This window comes from Coregonus lavaretus (genome assembly GCF_964263955.1).
Source record: "Coregonus lavaretus genome assembly, chromosome: 3".
Taxonomy (NCBI): domain Eukaryota; kingdom Metazoa; phylum Chordata; class Actinopteri; order Salmoniformes; family Salmonidae; genus Coregonus; species Coregonus lavaretus.
Window position 1 is genome coordinate 72,060,181 of NC_139990.1, and position 19,525 is coordinate 72,079,705.

Here is a 19,525-nt window from a genome sequence, read left to right on the forward strand (position 1 = left end):
TTCCCCTAACCCGGACGACACTGGGCCAATTGTGCACCGCCTCATGGGTCTCCTGGTCATGGCTGGCTGTGACGCAGCCTGGGATCGAACCCAAGGCTGTAGTGACGCCTCAGCACTGCGACTTAGACTTAGACCGCTGCGCCACTCGGGAGTATGCGAGCACATCGTTCGGTTTGGCTAGCCGCCAGCCGAACTGAAGCATGCTGACGCCTTTAGTTTCATGTCTCTGGCAAGGGTACTTATTATAAGGGTAACGTGAAGGACTGGGTTAAGACTTTGTTAGCCTGCGGTGCTAAGGCCTAGGCATTGGTTCTGTGACTTGGGTGGGTCTCTTGAGGAGGTCAAAGGGGGGTGAAGTGTAACACAGGTGGTTCGGGGACCACGCTTGCATGATGAGTAACTTGTTAGAGACCTGTTACATTGTGTGGTGCACAGGAGACCTGGGTTAGAACCCCATCAGTCAAACTAACACGTCTTCAGGTCTCGGGCAATAATGTTGCTCATCACATGCTTGGTTCACCAAACCACCTCTGTTGCAGTCTCATTGGGGTCCACATATCTTTCTGCGGATATATGGGGTTCAAGTCTGGAGGCTAAATGTTGATTTTTGTGGTCAATTAACCATTTTGTTGTGGGTTTTGGGTGGCTTGGGGTTATTATCTTGCTGGAAGATCCACCTCTGGCCAAGTTTCAGCCTCCTGGCAGAGGCAACCAGGTTTTTTGGCAAATATATCAGGGTACTGGGTAAAGTTCATGATGCCGTTGGGCTTAATAAGGGCCCCAGGACCAGTGGAAGCAAAATGGCCCCATAAAATCAAAGATCCACCACCATACTTTACAGTAGGTATTGGGTTATTTTCTGCTTATGCATCCTTATTTTGATGGCAAACCCACCACTAGTGTGCGTGGCCAAAAATATAGATTTTCATGTCATCCAACAAATGTAAACGCCTAGAGTTTGCTAAACGGCATTGGCACTTGGATTGGAATCGGTGCTATGGTCAGGTGACATGAAGAATTGTTATGGGGGCCAAATAGCATTTCTTGTCACACTCCCTTATAACGTGTCCTGTGAGCATAGTAGCTTATAGCCCAAACGGTTCAAACGCAAGAGTCAAATTCATAGGAAGAAAATAAATTCAACATATTGATTTGATTTATTAGGATCCACATTAGCCGATGCCAATGGCAACAGCTAGTCTTAGTGGCGTTCGACACGTAACGAAAAATACATCACAGACAAAAGCCTTTACAATTTACATACATTTTAAAACATTAACGTGTGTGTGTGTGTGTGTGTGCGTGCGCATCTATCTGTTACACATACATGTCAGTACATACACATAACAAGTAGGTCACATGGGGAGCGGCGTTGTGCCGTGAGGTGTTGCTTTATTTGTTTTTTAAAACCAGGTTTGCGCTTCACTAAGATGGAATGGAGTTCCATGCATTCACGGCTCTGTATAATACTGTTTGTTTCCTTGAATATGTTCTGGACCTGGGGACTGCGAAAAGACCCCTGGTGGCATGTCTGTGTCAGTGCTGTGTGAAAGTTGACTGCAAACAATTTGGAATTTCCAACACATTGTTTCTTATAAAAACAAGAAGTGACGCAGTCAGTCTTTCCTCAACTCTTAGGCAAGAGAGACTGGCATGCATAGTATTAATATTTGCCCTTTGATTTACAATGAAGAGCAAGACATGCGGCTCTGTTCTGGGCCAGCTGCAGCTTAACTAGGTCTTTCTTTGCAGCACTTGACCATATGACTGGACAAGATAAAACTAGAGCCTGCAGGAATTGCATTGTAGAGTGTGGTATCAAAAAAGCAGAGCATCTCTTTATTAAGGACAGACCTCTCCCCATCTTTACATCCATTGAATCTTTATGTTTTGACCGTGACAGTTTACAATATAAGGTAATGGCAAGTAATTTAGTCTCCTCAACTTGTTCAACAGCCACACCATTCATTACCAGATTCAGCTGAGGTCTAGAATTTAGGGAATTATTTTTGCCAAATACAATGCTCTTAATTTTAGAAATGTTCAGGACCAGTTTATTTCTGGTCACCCTTTCCAAAACAGGCGTATATGGTTGAATCAGCAGCATACATGGACACACATGCTTTGTTTAATGCCAGTGGCAGGTCATTGGTAAAAATATAAAAGAGTAGAGGGCCTCGAGCACTGCCCTGCGCTACACCACACTTTACATGTTTGATATTAGAGAAGCTTCCATTAAAGAAAACCCTCTAAGTTCTATTAGATTGCCATAGCATGGATTCAGAGCTGAGGTTGGAAAGCCATAACACATACTTTTTCTCAACAGGTTATTGTCAATAATATCAAAGGCTGCAATGAAATCTAACAGTACAGCTCCCACAATCTCCTTATTGTCAATTTATTTCAACCAATCATCAGTCATTTGTCAGTGCAGCACATGTTGAGTGCCCTTCTCTATAAGCATGCTGAAAGTCAGTTGTTAATTTGTTTACAGAGAAATTGCATTGTATTTGGTCAAACAAAATGTTTTCCAACAGTTTGCTAAGAGCTGGTAGCAAGCTGATAGGTCTGCTGTTAGAACCAGTAAAGGCCGCTTTACCACTCTTGGGTAGCGGAATGACTTTGGCTTCCCTCCAGGCCTGAGGACAAAGACTTTAATCTAGGCTCAGATTAAAGATAGGATTGGCTGTAGAATGAGCTACCATCCTCAGCAGTTTCCATCAAAGTTGTCAATGCCAGGAGATTTGTCATTATTGAACGATAACAATATTTTTCCACCTCTCCCACACTAATTTAACAAAATTCAAACGTACATTGCTTTTCTTTCAATATATGAGTATGATGGCTCACTGTTCGTTGTTGGCATTTCCTGCCTAAGTTTGTCCACTTTGTCAATGAAGTAATCATTAAAATAATTGGCAACATTAGCTTCAGAAACTGCCAGAATCAAACGCTCTGTGTTGAACAGGTTTCTATCTGTTCTCTTCTACAATTCCTTGCTGGCAAAGTACCAGGATGTTGTCAATGGTTTTTAATATGAATTTATAGAACTGAATTTGCAAACTGAATCTGAATGCTACGGTGCGACCGTTTTACTCGCATTTGCGCCAAATATTTTGCTGTGCGACCTGAAATTAAAATTTAGGGAGCAGCAGTGCGCGTAGAAAAATGAACGATTCCATCTTTATTACCTCATATTTTTCCTTGTTCTCCTAAATGCCTTTGTGTGCCTACATTTTTCTGCTTAGGCGCTTACGTGTTCCTTGTAAAAAGGTCAGAGTAGAACCCTGGAATGCATCTGAGAAGTTGAATATATAAAACTTTGGTAAAACTAGAAAATATAGTTTGTAAACTTGATACACATACAATGAATGCGATTTTTACCATATTGAAACTGAATATATAAATATATAATTTGAATATTAACTTACATTGAATTTATAGTCTGAATGCAATATTCACTCAATTCAGTTTGAAATTATGAAATACAAGTTACATTTATGAATTAAATGATTCCATCTGTGCATAAAAAATTCAATATCTATATACAAATAGTTTCTGTTGGCACTTTAATCGCTCCATAAAATTCTCCCAACTTCTTGTAGGCCCCACTACAAAGATGAACTTATTTCAGTCTGTGACCAGTGCCTTGGACAACACTCTCGCCAGCGACCCCACCGCAGGTAATAAAACTGGTCTGGATTGTCATTTTATGTGTTCATGTATTCATCAATATCTTAAAAGATGTAATGTGTAAATAAGACATGCAATTTAGAAATATTAGGCCTATGTATTAGTGTCAATCAATATGAGATGTATCTGTCCTTCAGTCATCTTTGGGGAAGACGTTGCCTTTGGTGGAGTATTTCGTTGCACCGTGGGTCTCCGAGACAAATATGGTAAGAGGCTGAATCCTTTCCCCTTACCAATTTAGACAAATATATCAGTATGTTTGTGCTGACTAATTGAGCACAAACGTACTGTCCCACTGATGTCCTGGTTAATGACATTGTGAGACCACCAGATGGCAGCAGAGAACCATTTTCGTGCCCTTGTTGGTCAAAACTCAGTGTGTGTGTGTATTGGTCAAAACTGCAAAATTGTGTGTGTCAGTTTGCATGTGTGTGTGATAGTCCTAACATAGCTGTGCTTGCTTACAAAGGTTGATCGCAAGGATACACATTTTTATAGAAACTTGATTCAATAATAATCACATTGTTTTTTGTCAGCTATGCCCATGCGTACTGTTAGGCTATTCATAGTACAGTTGAATTCCTCCTCTTATTATCCTAATATAAAATTATTTTTTTGAGTGGATTAACTAGTGCGGGTGTACTGCTGCTACAAATGTGCAGGTTTTGAAATGGCCATTATATATTTTGTGTGCTGCCTCCTGATGATGTAGAATACTTTACCCTCATCTCCATAATGCGGACACCAGTCGTGATTCACCCCTGGCTAGGTGGAAATATATGATTAGGTTTTGGAAAAGACAATGCACATCTCCCTCTTTGTGCTATCTTTTTCATTGACGTCAGAGGTGTTGACCTTCTGCTAGGGATCATTATTTTTAATCTCATCTAGGTAGATTGATGGCGGAGAGGGATTTTATTTTTTTATATATCCCTCTCTGTTTACCATTATACTACATGCAGGTTTATGGGCAGTATGCTAATCTCTATTTGTGTGGCTGACTGATGCATTCACCCCAGTGATGCATTACTCCGCCACTGAGTAGCGTGCGCACAGGCAGTGTCTCCTGTGCCGTTCACCTGGAAATTACTAGCCACTTCGACCTCGGTCTTTCTATTTCTCCTAAATGAAAATGAGTCAATCATGAATGATTATAGATTATTAATAATAGATGCCTCAAACATGTGCAAGTGCAGTGCATATTCATCTAATGTGAGCTCCAAAAGTATTGGGACAGTGACACAATATTTGTGGTACCAAAAGTATTGGGATAAATTCACTTGTGTATTAAAGTAGTCAAAAGTTTAGTATCTGGTCCCATATTCCTAGCACGCAATGATTACATCAAGCTTGTGACTCTACAAACTTGTTGGATGCATTTGCTGTTTGTTTTGGTTGTGTTTCAGATTAGTTTGTGCCCAATCGAAATGAATGGTAAATAATGTATTGTGCCATTTTGGAGTCACTTTTATTGTAAATAAGAATGTTTCTAAACACTTCCACATTAATGAGTGAGAATCTTACAGACGCAAAAATATCATACCCCCCAAAAAATGGTAACCTCCCCTGTTATTGTAATGGTGAGAGGTTAGCATGTCTTGGGGGTATGATATTTGTGCGTCTAACATTCTCACTCATCATTATTCACAATTCATTCAGGACTATCCGTATTCATGGTAGCATCCTCATTAATGTAGAAGTGACTCCAAAATGACACAATATGTAGTCTGTAACAACCAAAAACAATCAGAAAATGCATCCAACAAGTTTGTAGAGTCACAAGCTTGATGTAATCATTGCGTGCTAGGAATATAGGATCAAATACAAAACGTTTGACTACTACTTTAATACACATATAAGTACATTTGTGGTCCCCTAAAATAGGGGAACTGTAAAAAGCGCTGTAATTTCTAAACGGTTCACATGATATGGATGAAGATGCCCTCATATTAAAGCTGACAGTCTGCACTTTAACATCATAGTCATTGTATCATTTCAAATCCAAAGTTCTGGAGTACAGAGCCAAAACAACAACAAATGTGTCACTGTTTGGAGCTCACTGTGTGTCACTCATTGATTTGTTGTTTACTCTGGCAGTACACAGGATTCTGATTGGACTGTGACGGGTTGGCCTAATTATACATTTCTGAGGGCTTGTGGTGCTCTAATGGTGTCCGGTCTGTGGTGAGAGGAGGGCACTTGAGGTCAGGTCTCCCTGGACGGGACAGAAACGAGGTTTGGAGGGATCAAAGAAAGAAAATACTTGCTTCTTGGCAATTAAACAAAGCAAGAGAACCAAAATAACATTCCTCCCCAAATGTAGAGTCCCCAGTCCTGCGGCTCGCTGTCAAGATAATAGAGTGGAGGATGGAAAAATAGTTTTTGTGTTTATTATTCAGACTTTTTAGTGCATCACAGCCTACTTTGCTCCAGTTGAGGAGGAGTCCTCTCTCTCCGAATGTCACTTAACTTATTTTAAGTCCGGATGGTATTTTAAGGAGACACTGCAATGATTATGAAGCAAGTGTTGGGTAGGGGGGGGGGGGGGGGGGCGACTGACAAACCCTGTCATCCATCATGTGCCCTGGTCCTATTACACTGTATTTTGCTTGGATTTCATCCCTAATTGAAAATGAATGAGTGGATGTTTTTGAAGTCATTAGTCAGCAATGCACAGCACAAACTCTCTCCTTTGGTTGAAATGGGTGTGCTCTTATTTGTCGTTATCAGCCCCCTTGGTAGATAACTGAGTAACCCTCTCCCATCCTCTCTCTCTCTCTCTCCAGGTAAAGACCGTGTCTTCAACACTCCTCTGTGTGAGCAAGGCATTGTGGGATTTGGAATCGGTGCGGCGGTTGCCGGTGCCACGGCCATCGCTGAGATCCAGTTTGCCGACTACATTTACCCTGCCTTCGACCAGGTGAGCCAGTCTGTCTGCGCTCTGTGCATAAAGAATTATGGCTATTTCTATAAACTGTGTAATTTCTCAGTCACTTGTTTGCCTGTTTGATTACGCAGATGGTTTTATTTGTTGTCATCATAGCCCAGCCTCTCGTGTGACGGGAACAGATTTGATCAGGGACTACTGGGATCCATTTCCCATTTCTGCTTCACTCATGCACATATGTTTTAAACCACCAACAAACACCTGCCTCATTTGCATCAATGTCAATATTGTGTAATTAGTGTAAATATCATATTTTACCCAGTGAGTTCTCTGCTCATACAGTGAGGGGAAAAAAGTATTTGATCCCCTGCTGATTTTGTACGTTTGCCCACTGACAAAGAAATTATCAGTCTATAATTTTAATGGTAGGTTTATTTGAACAGTGAGAGACAGAATAACAACAACAAAATCCAGAAAAACGCATGTCAGAAATGTTATAAATTGATTTGCATTTTAATGAGGGAAATAAGTATTTGACCCCTCTGCAAAACATGACTTAGTACTTGGTGGCAAAACCCTTGTTGGCAATCACAGAGGTCAGACGTTTCTTGTAGTTGGCCACCAGGTTTGCACACATCTCAGGAGGGATTTTGTCCCACTCCTCTTTGCAGATCTTTTCCAAGTCATTAAGGTTTCGAGGCTGACGTTTGGCAACTCGAACCTTCAGCTCCCTCCACAGATTTTCTATGGGATTAAGGTCTGGAGACTGGCTAGGCAACTCCATGACCTTAATGTGTTTCTTCTTGAGCCACTCCTTTGTTGCCTTGGCCGTGTGTTTTGGGCCATTGTCATGCTGGAATACCCATCCACAAACCATTTTCAAAGCTCTGGCTGAGGGAAGGAGGTTCTCACCCAAGATTTGACGGTACATGGCCCTGTCCATCGTCCCTTTGATGCGGTGAAGTTGTCCTGTCCCCTTTGCAGAAAAACACCCCCAAAGCATAATGTTTCCACCTCCATGTTTGACGGTGGGGATGGTGTTCTTGGGCTCATAGGCAGCATTCCTCCTCCTCCAAACACGGCGATTTGAGTTGATGCCAAAGAGCTCGATTTTGGTCTCATCTGACCACAACACTTTCACCCAGTTCTCCTCTGAATCATTCAGATGTTCATTGGCAAACTTCAGACAGGCATGTATATGTGCTTTCTTGAGCAGGGGGACCTTGCGGGCGCTGCAGGATTTAGTCCTTCACGGCGTAGTGTGTTACCAATTGTTTTGCTTGGTGAGTTGGTCCCAGCTGCCTTGAGATCATTGACAAGATCCTCCCATGTAGTTCTGGGCTGATTCCTCACCGTTCTCATGATCATTGCAACTCCACGAGGTGAGATCTGGCATGGAGCCCCAGGCCGAGGAAGATTGACAGTTCTTTTGTGTTTCTTCCATTTGCCAATAATCGCACCAACTGTTGTCACCTTCTCACCAAGCTGCTTGGCGATGGTCTTGTAGCCCATTCCAGCCTTGTGTAGGTCTACAATATTGTCCCTGACATCCTTGGAGTGCTCTTTGATCTTGGCCATGGTGGAGAGTTTGGAATCTGATTGATTGATTGCTTCTGTGGACAGGTGTCTTTTTATACAGGTAACAAGCTGAGATTAGGAGCACTCCCTTTAAGAGTGTGCTTCTAATCTCAGCTCGTTACCTGTATAAAAGACACATGGGAGCCAGAAATCTTTCTGATTGAGAGGGGGTCAAATACTTATTTCCCTCATTTAAAATGCAAATCAATTTATAAAATTTCTAACATGCATTTTTCTGGATTGTTTTGTTGTTATTCTGTCTCTCGCTGTTCAAATAAACCTGCCATTAAAATTATAGACTGATCATTTCTTTGTCAGTGGGCAAACATACAAAATCAGCAGGGGATCAAATACTTTCTTCCCTCACTGTAAGTGATTAGGCCTCCACACAATGAAGTTGTAATTAAACACTGTCAAAAAAAGTAAAACATTATAATTGAGGTGCAATTTGGCCAGATGCCAACCAGACACTAGCTTTTAACGCTATCTGCTGACGCATTTCTGCTCTGTTGTTTGAAAGACCGGAAATTGACACTGGAAATCTGCCCAAACTATGCCTCCCTCACTGTAAAATGAAAACACTAGCGTAGCGAGTCTACCTCAGAAGATAGCAATGGGGCTTTAATGTACTGACCTGGAAAGTGAGCGGCTTCGCTATCCGGCCTTGTCTGTTATGTTGGCATTCGTTTCCCGGCAGCAGGTCGACACCCTAAAGACGAATGAATTTCCCTCCCATGTCAAGGCAACCGAAAACAGCTAAATGTTGATAATGGGGAAATATTTCAGACCGCTGCCATATTGCTACAGAGCACAATGGCATTGACATAGCCTGGCACGTTGAGTCACTCACACACACACTCTCCTCTCCTCTCTCTCTGTACTCTCAATTAAAACGAGGGAGTCCAAAATGGCCCTCAGAGATGCTTAAAACCAAGAAAGAATTGTCTACCTGAATATTGGAGGAAATAGAGCCTTGGACACCACCAGTGGAAGGGTCAGGTTCTGTCAACCATGAATACGTAGGGGAAAAATAGTTCTGAAATCAGGTTCCTAGGGACTTGGAGATTTTCACCTGTTTTTATGATAGTTGGAATGTATTTTACATTTACATTTTTAGTCATTTTGCAGACGCTCTTATCCAGAGCGACTTACAGTTAGTGAATACATATATATATATTTTTTATACTGGGAATCGAACCCACAACCCTGGCGTTGCAAACGCCATGCTCTATCAACTGAGCTACATCCCTGCCGGCCATTCCCTCCCCTACCCTGGACGACGCTGGGCCAATTGTGCGCCGCCCATGAGTCTCCCGGTCGCGGCCGGCTGCGACAGAGCCTGGATTCGAACCAGGATCTCTAGTGGCACAGTTTGCACTGCGATGCAGTGCCTTAGACCACTGCGCCACTCAGGAGTATGTATTGGCAAGTATGAAGTATGCTTGAATATAGTAACCACAGACCTAAAAAAAAAACTCAAGCTGTGGTCTTTAATCGTTTTTTGTGGTGGGTAAGGTCAGTTGTAGTGTGGTAATATGTAATATAAGTATTTACAGTGCATTCCAGAGCTTGAGAGGATCTGCAGAGAAGAATGGGAGAAACTCCCCAAATACAGGTGTGCCAAGCTTGAAGCGTCATACCCAAGAAGCCTCAAGGCTGTAATCGCTGCCAAAGGTGCTTCAACAAAGTACTGAGTAAAAGGGTCTGAATACTTACGTAAATGTGGTCTTTCATATATATATATATATATATATATATATATATATACACACACACACACAGTGGGGGAAAAAAGTATTTAGTCAGCCACCAATTGTGCAAGTTCTCCCACTTAAAAATATGAGAGGCCTGTAATTTTCATCATACGTACACGTCAACTATGACAGACAAAATGAGATTTTTTTTCTCCAGAAAATCACATTGTAGGATTTTTTATGAATTTATTTGCAAATTATGGTGGAAAATAAGTATTTGGTCAATAACAAAAGTTTCTCAATACTTTGTTATATACCCTTTGTTGGCAATGACACAGGTCAAACGTTTTCTGTAAGTCTTCACAAGGTTTTCACACACTGTTGCTGGTATTTTGGCCCATTCCTCCATGCAGATCTCCTCTAGAGCAGTGGTTTTTTTGGGGCTGTCGCTGGGCAACACAGACTTTCAACTCCCTTCAAAGATTTTCTATGGGGTTGAGATCTGGAGACTGGCTAGGCCACTCCAGGACCTTGAAATGCTTCTTACGAAGCCACTCCTTCGTTGCCCGGGCGGTGTGTTTGGGATCATTGTCATGCTGAAAGACCCAGCCACGTTTCATCTTCAATGCCCTTGCTGATGGAAGGAGGTTTTCACTCAAAATCTCACGATACATGGCCCCATTCATTCTTTCCTTTACACGGATCAGTCGTCCTGGTCCCTTTGCAGAAAAACAGCCCCAAAGCATGATGTTTCCACCCCCATGCTTCACAGTAGGTATGGTGTTCTTTGGATGCAACTCAGCATTCTTTGTCCTCCAAACACGACGAGTTGAGTTTTTACCAATGATGAAAATTACAGGCCTCTCTCATCTTTTTAAGTGGGAGAACATGCACAATTGGTGGCTGACTAAATACTTTTTTTCCCCACTGTATACCTCAACTGCGACCCGTAATAAGACTATGCAATTGGCCTATTAAAATGTTTATCTGACTCCATTTAACATTATAGTAAAACCATGTGAAATCAAGTATTATGTGCTTAGCTGACTAAGATCAAGGAATGGTCATGAGAAGCAAACATCAAAGCAAGTATTATTTAATAACTTTGAAATGAATGGATTCACATACAAGGCATAAAGCTTAAGTTACAAGGCAATACTGACATTAATAAAGCATAATTCTAGGCATATACACTACTGGTCAAAAGTTTTAGAACACCTACTCATTCAAGGGTTTTTCTTTATTTTTACTATTTTCTACATTGTAGAATAATAGTGAAGACATCACAACTATGAAATAACACATATGGAATCATGTAGTAACCAAAAAAGTGTTTAACAAATCAAAATATATTTGAGATTCTTCAAATAGCCACCCTTTGCCTTGATGACAGCTTTGCACACTCTTGGCATTCTCTCAACCAGCTTCATGAATGGAATGCATTTCAATTAACAGGTGTGCCTTAAGTTAATTTGTGGAATTTCTTTCCTTCTTAATGCTTTTGAGCCAATCAGTTGTGTTGTCACAAGGTATACAGAAGATGGCTCTATTTGGTAAAAGACCAAGTCCATATTATGGCAAGAACAGCTGAAATAAGCAAAGATAAATGACAGTCCATCATTACTTTAAGACATGAAGGTCAGTCAATGCGGAACATTTCAAGAACTTTGAAAGTTTCTTCAAGTGCAGTCACAAAAACCATCAAGCGCTATGATGAAACTGGCTCTCATGAGGACCGCCACAGGAAAGGAAGACCCAGAGTTACCTCTGCTGCAGAGGATAGGTTCATTAGAGTTACGACCCTCAGAAATTGCAGCCCAAATAAATGCTTCAGCGTTCAAGTAACAGACAACATCAACTGTTCAGAGGGGACTGTGTGAATCAGGCCTTCATGGTGGAATTGCTGCAAAGAAACCACTACTAAAGGACACCAATAAGAAGAAGAGACTTGCTTGGGCCAAGAAACACGAGCAATGGACATTAGACCGGTGGAAATTTGTCCTTTGGTCTGGAGTACAAATTTGAGATTTTTGGTTCCAACCGCCATGTCTTTGTGAGACGCGGTTTGGGTGAACGGATGATCTCCGCATGTGTATTTCCCACCGTAAAGCATGGAGGAGGAGGTGTTATGGTGTGGGGGTGCTTTGCTGGTGACACTGTCTGTGATTTATTTAGAATTCAAGGCACACTTAACCAGCATGGCTACCACAGCATTCTGCAGCGATACACCATCCCATCTGGTTTGGGCTTAGTCCCACTATCATTTGTTTTTCAACAGGACAATGACCCCACACCTCCAGGCTGTGTAAGGGCTGTTTTACAAAGAAGGAGAGTGATGGATTGCTGCATCAGATGACCTGGCCTCCACAATCCCCCGACCTCAACCAAATTGAGATGGTTTGGGATGAGTTGGACCGCAGAGTGAAGGAAAAGCGGCCAACAAATGCTAACCATATGTGGGAACTCCTTCAAGACTGTTGGAAAAGCATTCCAGGTGAAGCTGGTTGAGAGAATGCCAAGAGTGTGCAAAGCTGTCATCAAGGCAAAGGGTGGCTATTTGATGGATCTCAAATATAAAATATATTTAGATTTTTTTTGGTTGCTACATGATTCCATATGTGTTTTTTCATAGTTTTGATGTCTTCACTATTATTCTGCAATGTAGAAAATAGTGAAAGTAAAGAAAAACCCTTGACTGAGTAGGTGTTCAAACCTTTGACCAATAGTGTACATCCTAAGGTTAATTAACTTACAAAACAAAGCATGAACTAATCAGACCTACTCAGGGCATAGGCCTGGGTAGCTCACAAAATAAAAATGTCCATACAACCTTATTCCATAGGCAGGATACAGGAGAAGAGCGAAAACAACAGACCTTCATCCCATTTTGTACCAGATCTATTCAAAAATATATTGTTGACCAATCCACAGACTCAACCAAAGGTAGTAAAACTAAGAACTCAGGTCAAACCAGCCAACATCCTCTAGGAAGCGGGTCACATCTACATGTGATGACCTGAGGGGGTGGGCTGGGTAGGACAATTTCATACAGTGTCGACAGAGTTCACTCTGAACAACTTCAAGTAACCATAGAGATCATACATCCATACTTCGGAGATCTATTCAGAAGACAAGTTTTTTTTATATAGAATAACACTATTGCAGCCATTTTTGGTATCTAACACACATTTCTGTAGTCAATTCTCTGGTTTCTGTTGGAGAGGGATACAGTTTGGCCCCCTCGGAGGGGGGTAGGGTGTACTGGTCCTCTGGCATTGTGTTTTGCTGAGCAATTTGTCATGCAGCCGAAGGTGACAGAGAGCACGTAAATGAGGGCCGAGCCCACACAGTCATGTGAGGTCGTAGTCTTTCTGTTGTGGGAGACGGAGGTATTGTTATGAATGTCTAGCTGTGACTGACCAACTTGATGAGTGGTGACGTTATTATTTATGTGTCCCTGTCTGTCCTCAGATTGTAAACGAAGCTGCCAAGTACCGCTATCGCTCCGGCAACCTGTTTGACTGCGGGAACCTCACCATCCGGGCGCCGTGGGGCTGCGTGGGCCATGGCTCGCTCTACCACTCCCAGAGTCCAGAGGCCTTCTTCGCCCACTGCCCAGGCATCAAGGTTTGACACTCATCCCTATTGCCTTCCCTCTCTCCCTCCACTCACTTCTCTACCTCACCTGTACTCTCAAAGCACCTTATAACCTATTTACTTCTGCACTGCTTGCCCCTTCCTTAATGAGCCTGGCTTTATGGTGTAAGGCACACATATCTGTCTCCCTGTATCAGTTAGCCAACCTCTCTCTTCACTTCACTGCACTTATTACACATATTTTGGTATAGTCGATCTCAAATTTTATGCACCTTGCTAAAACACCTACTGGACTGTTTGGATTGTTGATTTGATGGGTGTAGAAAGGTAAAAAAGATCTACCTCAAATTGCTGTTGACCTATTCATGCACCCACTCCCTTCATTTCCAAACCCTGCTGGCTGCTGCATATTGCTTTACATCTGTAGAAATGAAAGGTAAATTAAGCACACGGACTCTCAAATACCTGACTCACTGTACGCCGTGCGTGGTCATCTGGGGTTCAACCGGCTGATCTGTGAGCGTGATTAAGCTGGCATTTAACGAACGTACGCTTGGAGGGAAACGAGTGTGTGCTAAAAATGTCAAATATGATTCACCCCATCATGATAGGAATACAAGTCTAAAGTTCTCCTACGCAGCCAAGCACCACAGCACCAGTTAGCTCTTTACAGACATAGTCAATACAGTAAACATCCTCTGTTGTCTTTTTCAAAGGTCAAGGTAATAAACACTGTCTTTTTGCTACGCCATGACCGATAACTATAGACAGCGCCAGGGGGTTAGAGAAGGCTCAAATGTCTAGCTGAGCTTTTCCAGATTTTGTTATGTTACAGCCTTATTCTAAAATGGATTGAAAAATAAAAATCCTCAGCAATCTATACACAATACCCCATAATGACATAGCAAAAACTGGTTTTTAGACATTTTTGCAAATGTATTAAAAACAAAAAACCGAAATACCTTATTTACGTAAGTATTCAGACCCTTTGCTATGAGACTCGAAATTGAGCTCAGGTGCATCCTGTTTCCAAGGTCCCACAGTTGACAGTGCATGTCAGAGTAGAAAACAAGCCATGAGGTCGAAGGAATTGTCCGTAGAGCTCCAAGACTGGATTGTGTCGAGGCACAGATCTGGGGAAGGGTACCAAAATATTTCAGCAGCATTGAAGGTCCCCAAGAACACAGTGGCCGCCATCATTCTTAAATGGAAGAAGTTTAGAACCACCAAAACTCTTCCTATAGCTGGCCGCCCGGCCAAACAGAACAATCAGGGGTGAAGGGCCTTGGTCAGGGAGGTGACCAAGAACCCGATGGTCACTCTAACAGAGCTGCAGAGTTTCTCTGTGGAGATGGGAGAACCTTCCAGAAGGTCAACCATCTCTGCAGCACTCCACCAATCAGGCCTTTATGGTAGAGTGGCCAGACGGAAGCCACTCCTCAGTAAAAGGCACATGACAGCCGGCTTGGAGTTTGCCAAAAGGAACCTAAAGACTCTCAGACCATGGGAAACAAGATTGTCTGGTCTGATGAGACCAAGATTGAACTATTTGGCCTGAATGCCAAGCATCATATCTTGAGGAAACCTGGCACCATCCGTATGGTGAAGCATGGTGGTGGCAGCATCATGCTGTGGGGATGTTTTTCAGCGGCAGGGACTGGGAGACTAGTCAGGATCGAGCCAAAGATGAATGGAGAAAAGTACAGAGAGATCCTTGATGAAAACCTGCTCCAGAGCACTCAGGACCTCACACTGGGGCGATGGTTCACCTTCCAACAGGACAACGACCCTAAGCACACAGCCAAGACAACGCAGGAGTGGCTTCGGGACAAGTCTCTGAATGTCCTTGAGTGGCCCAGCCAGAGCCCGGACTTGAACCCAAGCGAACATCTCTGGAGAGACCTGAAAATAGCTGTGCAGTGACACTCCCCATCCTACCTGACAGAGCTTGAGAGGATCTGCAGAGAAGAATGGGAGAAACTCCCCAAATACAGGTGTGCCAAGCTTGTAGCGTCATACCCAAGAAGACTCAAGGCTGTAATCGCTGCCAAAGTTGCTTCAACAAAGTACTGAGTAAAGGGTCTGAATACTTATGTAAATGTCATGTTTTTCAGTTTTTTATTTAAGAAATTTGCAAAAATGTCTAAAAACCAGTTTTTGCTTAATCATTATGGGGTATTGTGTGTAGATTGACGAGGAAAAAATACTATTTAATACTTTCCGAAGGCACTGTAGAGGATGCTGGCATCTGCTTTCCACCCAATTGCACATTGTTTGGATCTGGGTTGTTTGTGTGCGTACCAGTTGAATATTATGGTCTGTGTTGGTACAGATACACCCTATTTGCACTACTAAGTCAAGGCAAGCTGTACTGTTGTCCTGGGTACACTGCCTTAATAGTTGCTGGAACCGTGCTGAAAAAGGACAACGTTATAAGAAAATGTCAGAGCAAGTACGGTTTAGGTTGGCACAATAGTGTGAGTGGGTAATATTGTACTCTCTATGCATTTACGATGTATTTATTTCACTCCAGGTTGTAATACCCAGAGGTCCGGTCCAGTGTAAGGGACTGCTGCTGTCGTGCATCGCAGATCAGAACCCATGCATATTCTTCGAGCCCAAGATCCTCTACAGAGCAGCGGGTGAGTGAAAGAGCCGATCTGACCCAGGTGATGTGATGTGTGTTTGTAGGCAAGGTGTGTGGTGGTGAAGTGTGTTTACAACAACAAGTCCATGCTCAGTTTCCTCAAGCATTCTCAATGGCCTTCTGTCAGCCTTTTTGTCTCCTTGGTGACGGATGGCAAACAAACTATGCCCTGGCCACTTGGCTCTGTACTGAGTGTGAGTGAGTTCACCAGATTAAATCGCAAGTGTGAATCAGCTGGTCCAAATGAGCTGTAAACTGCTGACAGCCTCTGGCCTGCCCTGTGTCCTGTCGTCTGGCTGGCGGTCCTCTCTGGCCCTGGCAGGACTGGCTGCATGCTGCCTCGGGCACCTGCCTCAGACCTACATCGTTTTTTTAGGCCTTTAGAGCAGGGATAGACGGCCTTCACAACTGAACGGCCTCTTATTATCCCTCTCAACAAAGCCTATAATTTCCACACATTGCTAGCTTTGGGTGATGAGTCAAATAAATGAAGTTGTGAGATACTCAAGATGACCGTTGAGACTGTTTTGATTAAGGCATTAGAAAGTGATCGTGCCCAGAACATTATTTTTCTTCTCAGGAATTAAAACCACTCGGTGCAAACAAGTCTTTCCCTCCGTCTCTTCTGGGACTGCGTTAAGCTGTGTTTAATCAAATCTCTCCTTACCATACAGGGCTCCACAAACAGGGCTGCCCGCTGGCCCGGGAAGGGTTTGGAGACCGTCCGGGCCAGTCAATCATCTATTGTAATAATGCTATTTTCAATCTATAAAATTGATGAAAAAACAGACAAATTCCCGAAGCTGTTAGTTAATTATGTAGATTTATTATGAGACGCATGCACACACAGCCTAGCGGAATCATCTGTCAGGTAGGAAGAGCATGCAGCTCTCAACTGGTAGTCGCGTGGAACAGCTCACAGAATTTAATACGGCAGGACAGCCTGTGTAACACTTTTCTCCATCATGGCATGCGCCACACACAGACACAGACACAGACAGACGACACACACAGACACACACAAACAAACCGGTTCCATGATGAAGCTCCACCAGAAATGAATATTCGAAAATATTTCCCTGCACTTATTAGCCTCTGTTGCCCAGGCTTTCATCAATATTATCTTTCGTCATGATCCGTCTAGTTGTAGCATGTGATTTCGCGCTATAGCCCAACGGTGGTTTTAGCTGAGTTTTTGTTAACCATGAATAAAAACAAAAAATTTGGGGGGGTACAATAGGGTACAATACCATCGTATATCATGTACATAGTCACGATAGGACAAAGGTTGACATCGCCCAACCCTAGATTACGTAACAAAGTAAACAGAGAGAGGCACAATAGTTATACTACTAACTATGAAGAACATTATAAACTGGGTGGTTCGAGCCCTGAATGCTGATTGGCTGAAAGCCTTGGTATATCAGACCGTATACCACGGGTTTGACAAAACATGTATTTTTACTGTTCTAATTACGTTGGTAACCAGTTTATAATAGCAATAAGGCACCTCTGGGGTTTGTGGTATATGGCCAATATACCACAGCTAAGGGCTGTATCCTAAGAACAACATTTAGCCGTGGTATATTGGCTATATACCACACCCCCTCGTGCCTTTTTGCTTTTAAATATACACATGTCACACAACTCATTTGTTGCACGCACACCATCCCACAAGTCCACAGCAATATGGAGGAGTCCAGTTGTGTTGGGCAGGGCAAAGGTGAAGGAGCTTGCTCCTCTCTCTGCAATTTCTTGAAGGAGACTGAGTAGTGTGAGACCTGGAGTGTCAGAAGGGTGTCCGGCCCCCTATCATTCTGCTAAATGCGGAGAGGTATGCTGTCATCAATGTGCAGTTTACTTAGCGTGAGTGTATGCTTCCAAATTGTAGAATATAGGATATGTGGCAGTGTTGACTCATTTCGCATCTCTGCCATTTCTATGCAAGTCTGAAGTGTATTATTGGCTCTAGTGCAGGGGTTTTCCTTGAGCGGATTGTCGGAGGGCGGGAACATAGTTGTAAATAATGTGTGCAATATTAAAATCAGATCCAATAATAATATCAGAGGATTAGAAATACAGGGCTTAAAAACAAAGGTGTCATTGTACGCAGATGATTCATGTTTTCTTTTAGATCCACAACTAGAATCCCTCCACAGCCTCATAGAGGATCTAGATACATTTTCTAACCTCTCTGGATTAAAACCAAATTATGACAAATGTACTATATTACGTATTGGATCACTAAAAAATAAAAATTTTACATTACCATGTAGTTTACCAATAAAATGGTCTGATGGTGATGTGGATATACTCGGAATACATATCCCAAAGGAAATAAATGATCTCACTTCAATACATTTTTATAGAAAGTTAGCAAAAATAGATACGATTTTACTACCATGGAAAGGAAAATACCTGTCAATTTGTGGAAAAATCACCCTGATTAACTCTTTAGTATTATCCCAGTTTACCTATTTGCTTATGGTCTTGCCTACGCCTAGCAAACAGTTTTTTAAATTATATGAGAAAAAAATATTCAATTTTATTTGGAACGGCAAGCCAGACAAAATTAAAAGAGCATATTTATATAATGAATATGAATTCGGAGGACAGAAATTATTAAATATTAAAGCATTAGACCTATCACTAAAATCTTCAGTCATCCAAAAGTTATACTTAAATCCGAACTGGTTCTCAAGCAAATTAGTAAGATTGTCTCACCCACTGTTCAAGAAAGGCCTTTTTCCCTTTATTCAGATTACAACCTCTCACTTTCAGTTATTTGAAAAGGAAATAATCTCCCAAATGTCACTATTTCTAAAACAAGCCATAGAAAGTTGGTTGCAATTTCAATTTAATCCTCCAGAAACGACAGAACAAATAATGCAACAAATATTGTGGTTAAATTCAAATATACTAATTGACAAAAAACCTTTATTTTTTGACAGAATGTTTAAAAAAGGTATAATCTTCGTAAATGATATCATCGGTAGGACTGGTGGAGTTATGTCGCACATGCAGCTAACAAAAACATATGGAAATGTCTGCTCTACCCAGAATTACAACCAAATAATTGCAGCCTTACCGCAAAAGTGGAAGAGGAAAGTTGAAGGGGGAGAAAGTAAGGAACTTGTCTGTCGGCCTTGCATTAAAGAACATAATTGGTTAAGGAAAACTGTGATAAATAAAAAAGTATATCAGTTTCACTTAAGGACCAAAGGATTGACAGCCGTCCCATATAGATTGCAAAATAGTTGGGAAGAGATCTTTGACGTACCGATCCCATGGCATAGTGTTTATGAACTGACACGCAAAACGACACCGGATTCAAAAATTAGAATCTTTCAATTTTAAATTATTATATAAAATTCTTGCTACCAATAGAATGTTATTTATATGGGGGATACAATCTTCCCAGCTCTGCAT

General features: G+C 42.0%; 1 protein-coding gene across 1 annotated transcript in view; it reads left to right on the forward strand.

Annotated features, from left to right (window-relative positions):
* The window catches only part of LOC311112181 (2-oxoisovalerate dehydrogenase subunit beta, mitochondrial-like), an 86,153-nt gene that overhangs the window by 3,906 nt on the left and 62,722 nt on the right, over positions 1-19,525 (forward strand). The window contains exons 2-6 of the mRNA XM_084155177.1: positions 3,606-3,683; positions 3,831-3,899; positions 6,480-6,613; positions 13,324-13,479; positions 15,983-16,091. Of these exons, the coding sequence (XP_084011303.1) occupies positions 3,606-3,683; positions 3,831-3,899; positions 6,480-6,613; positions 13,324-13,479; positions 15,983-16,091 (546 nt within the window). The remainder of the gene's footprint in view (positions 1-3,605; positions 3,684-3,830; positions 3,900-6,479; positions 6,614-13,323; positions 13,480-15,982; positions 16,092-19,525) is intronic.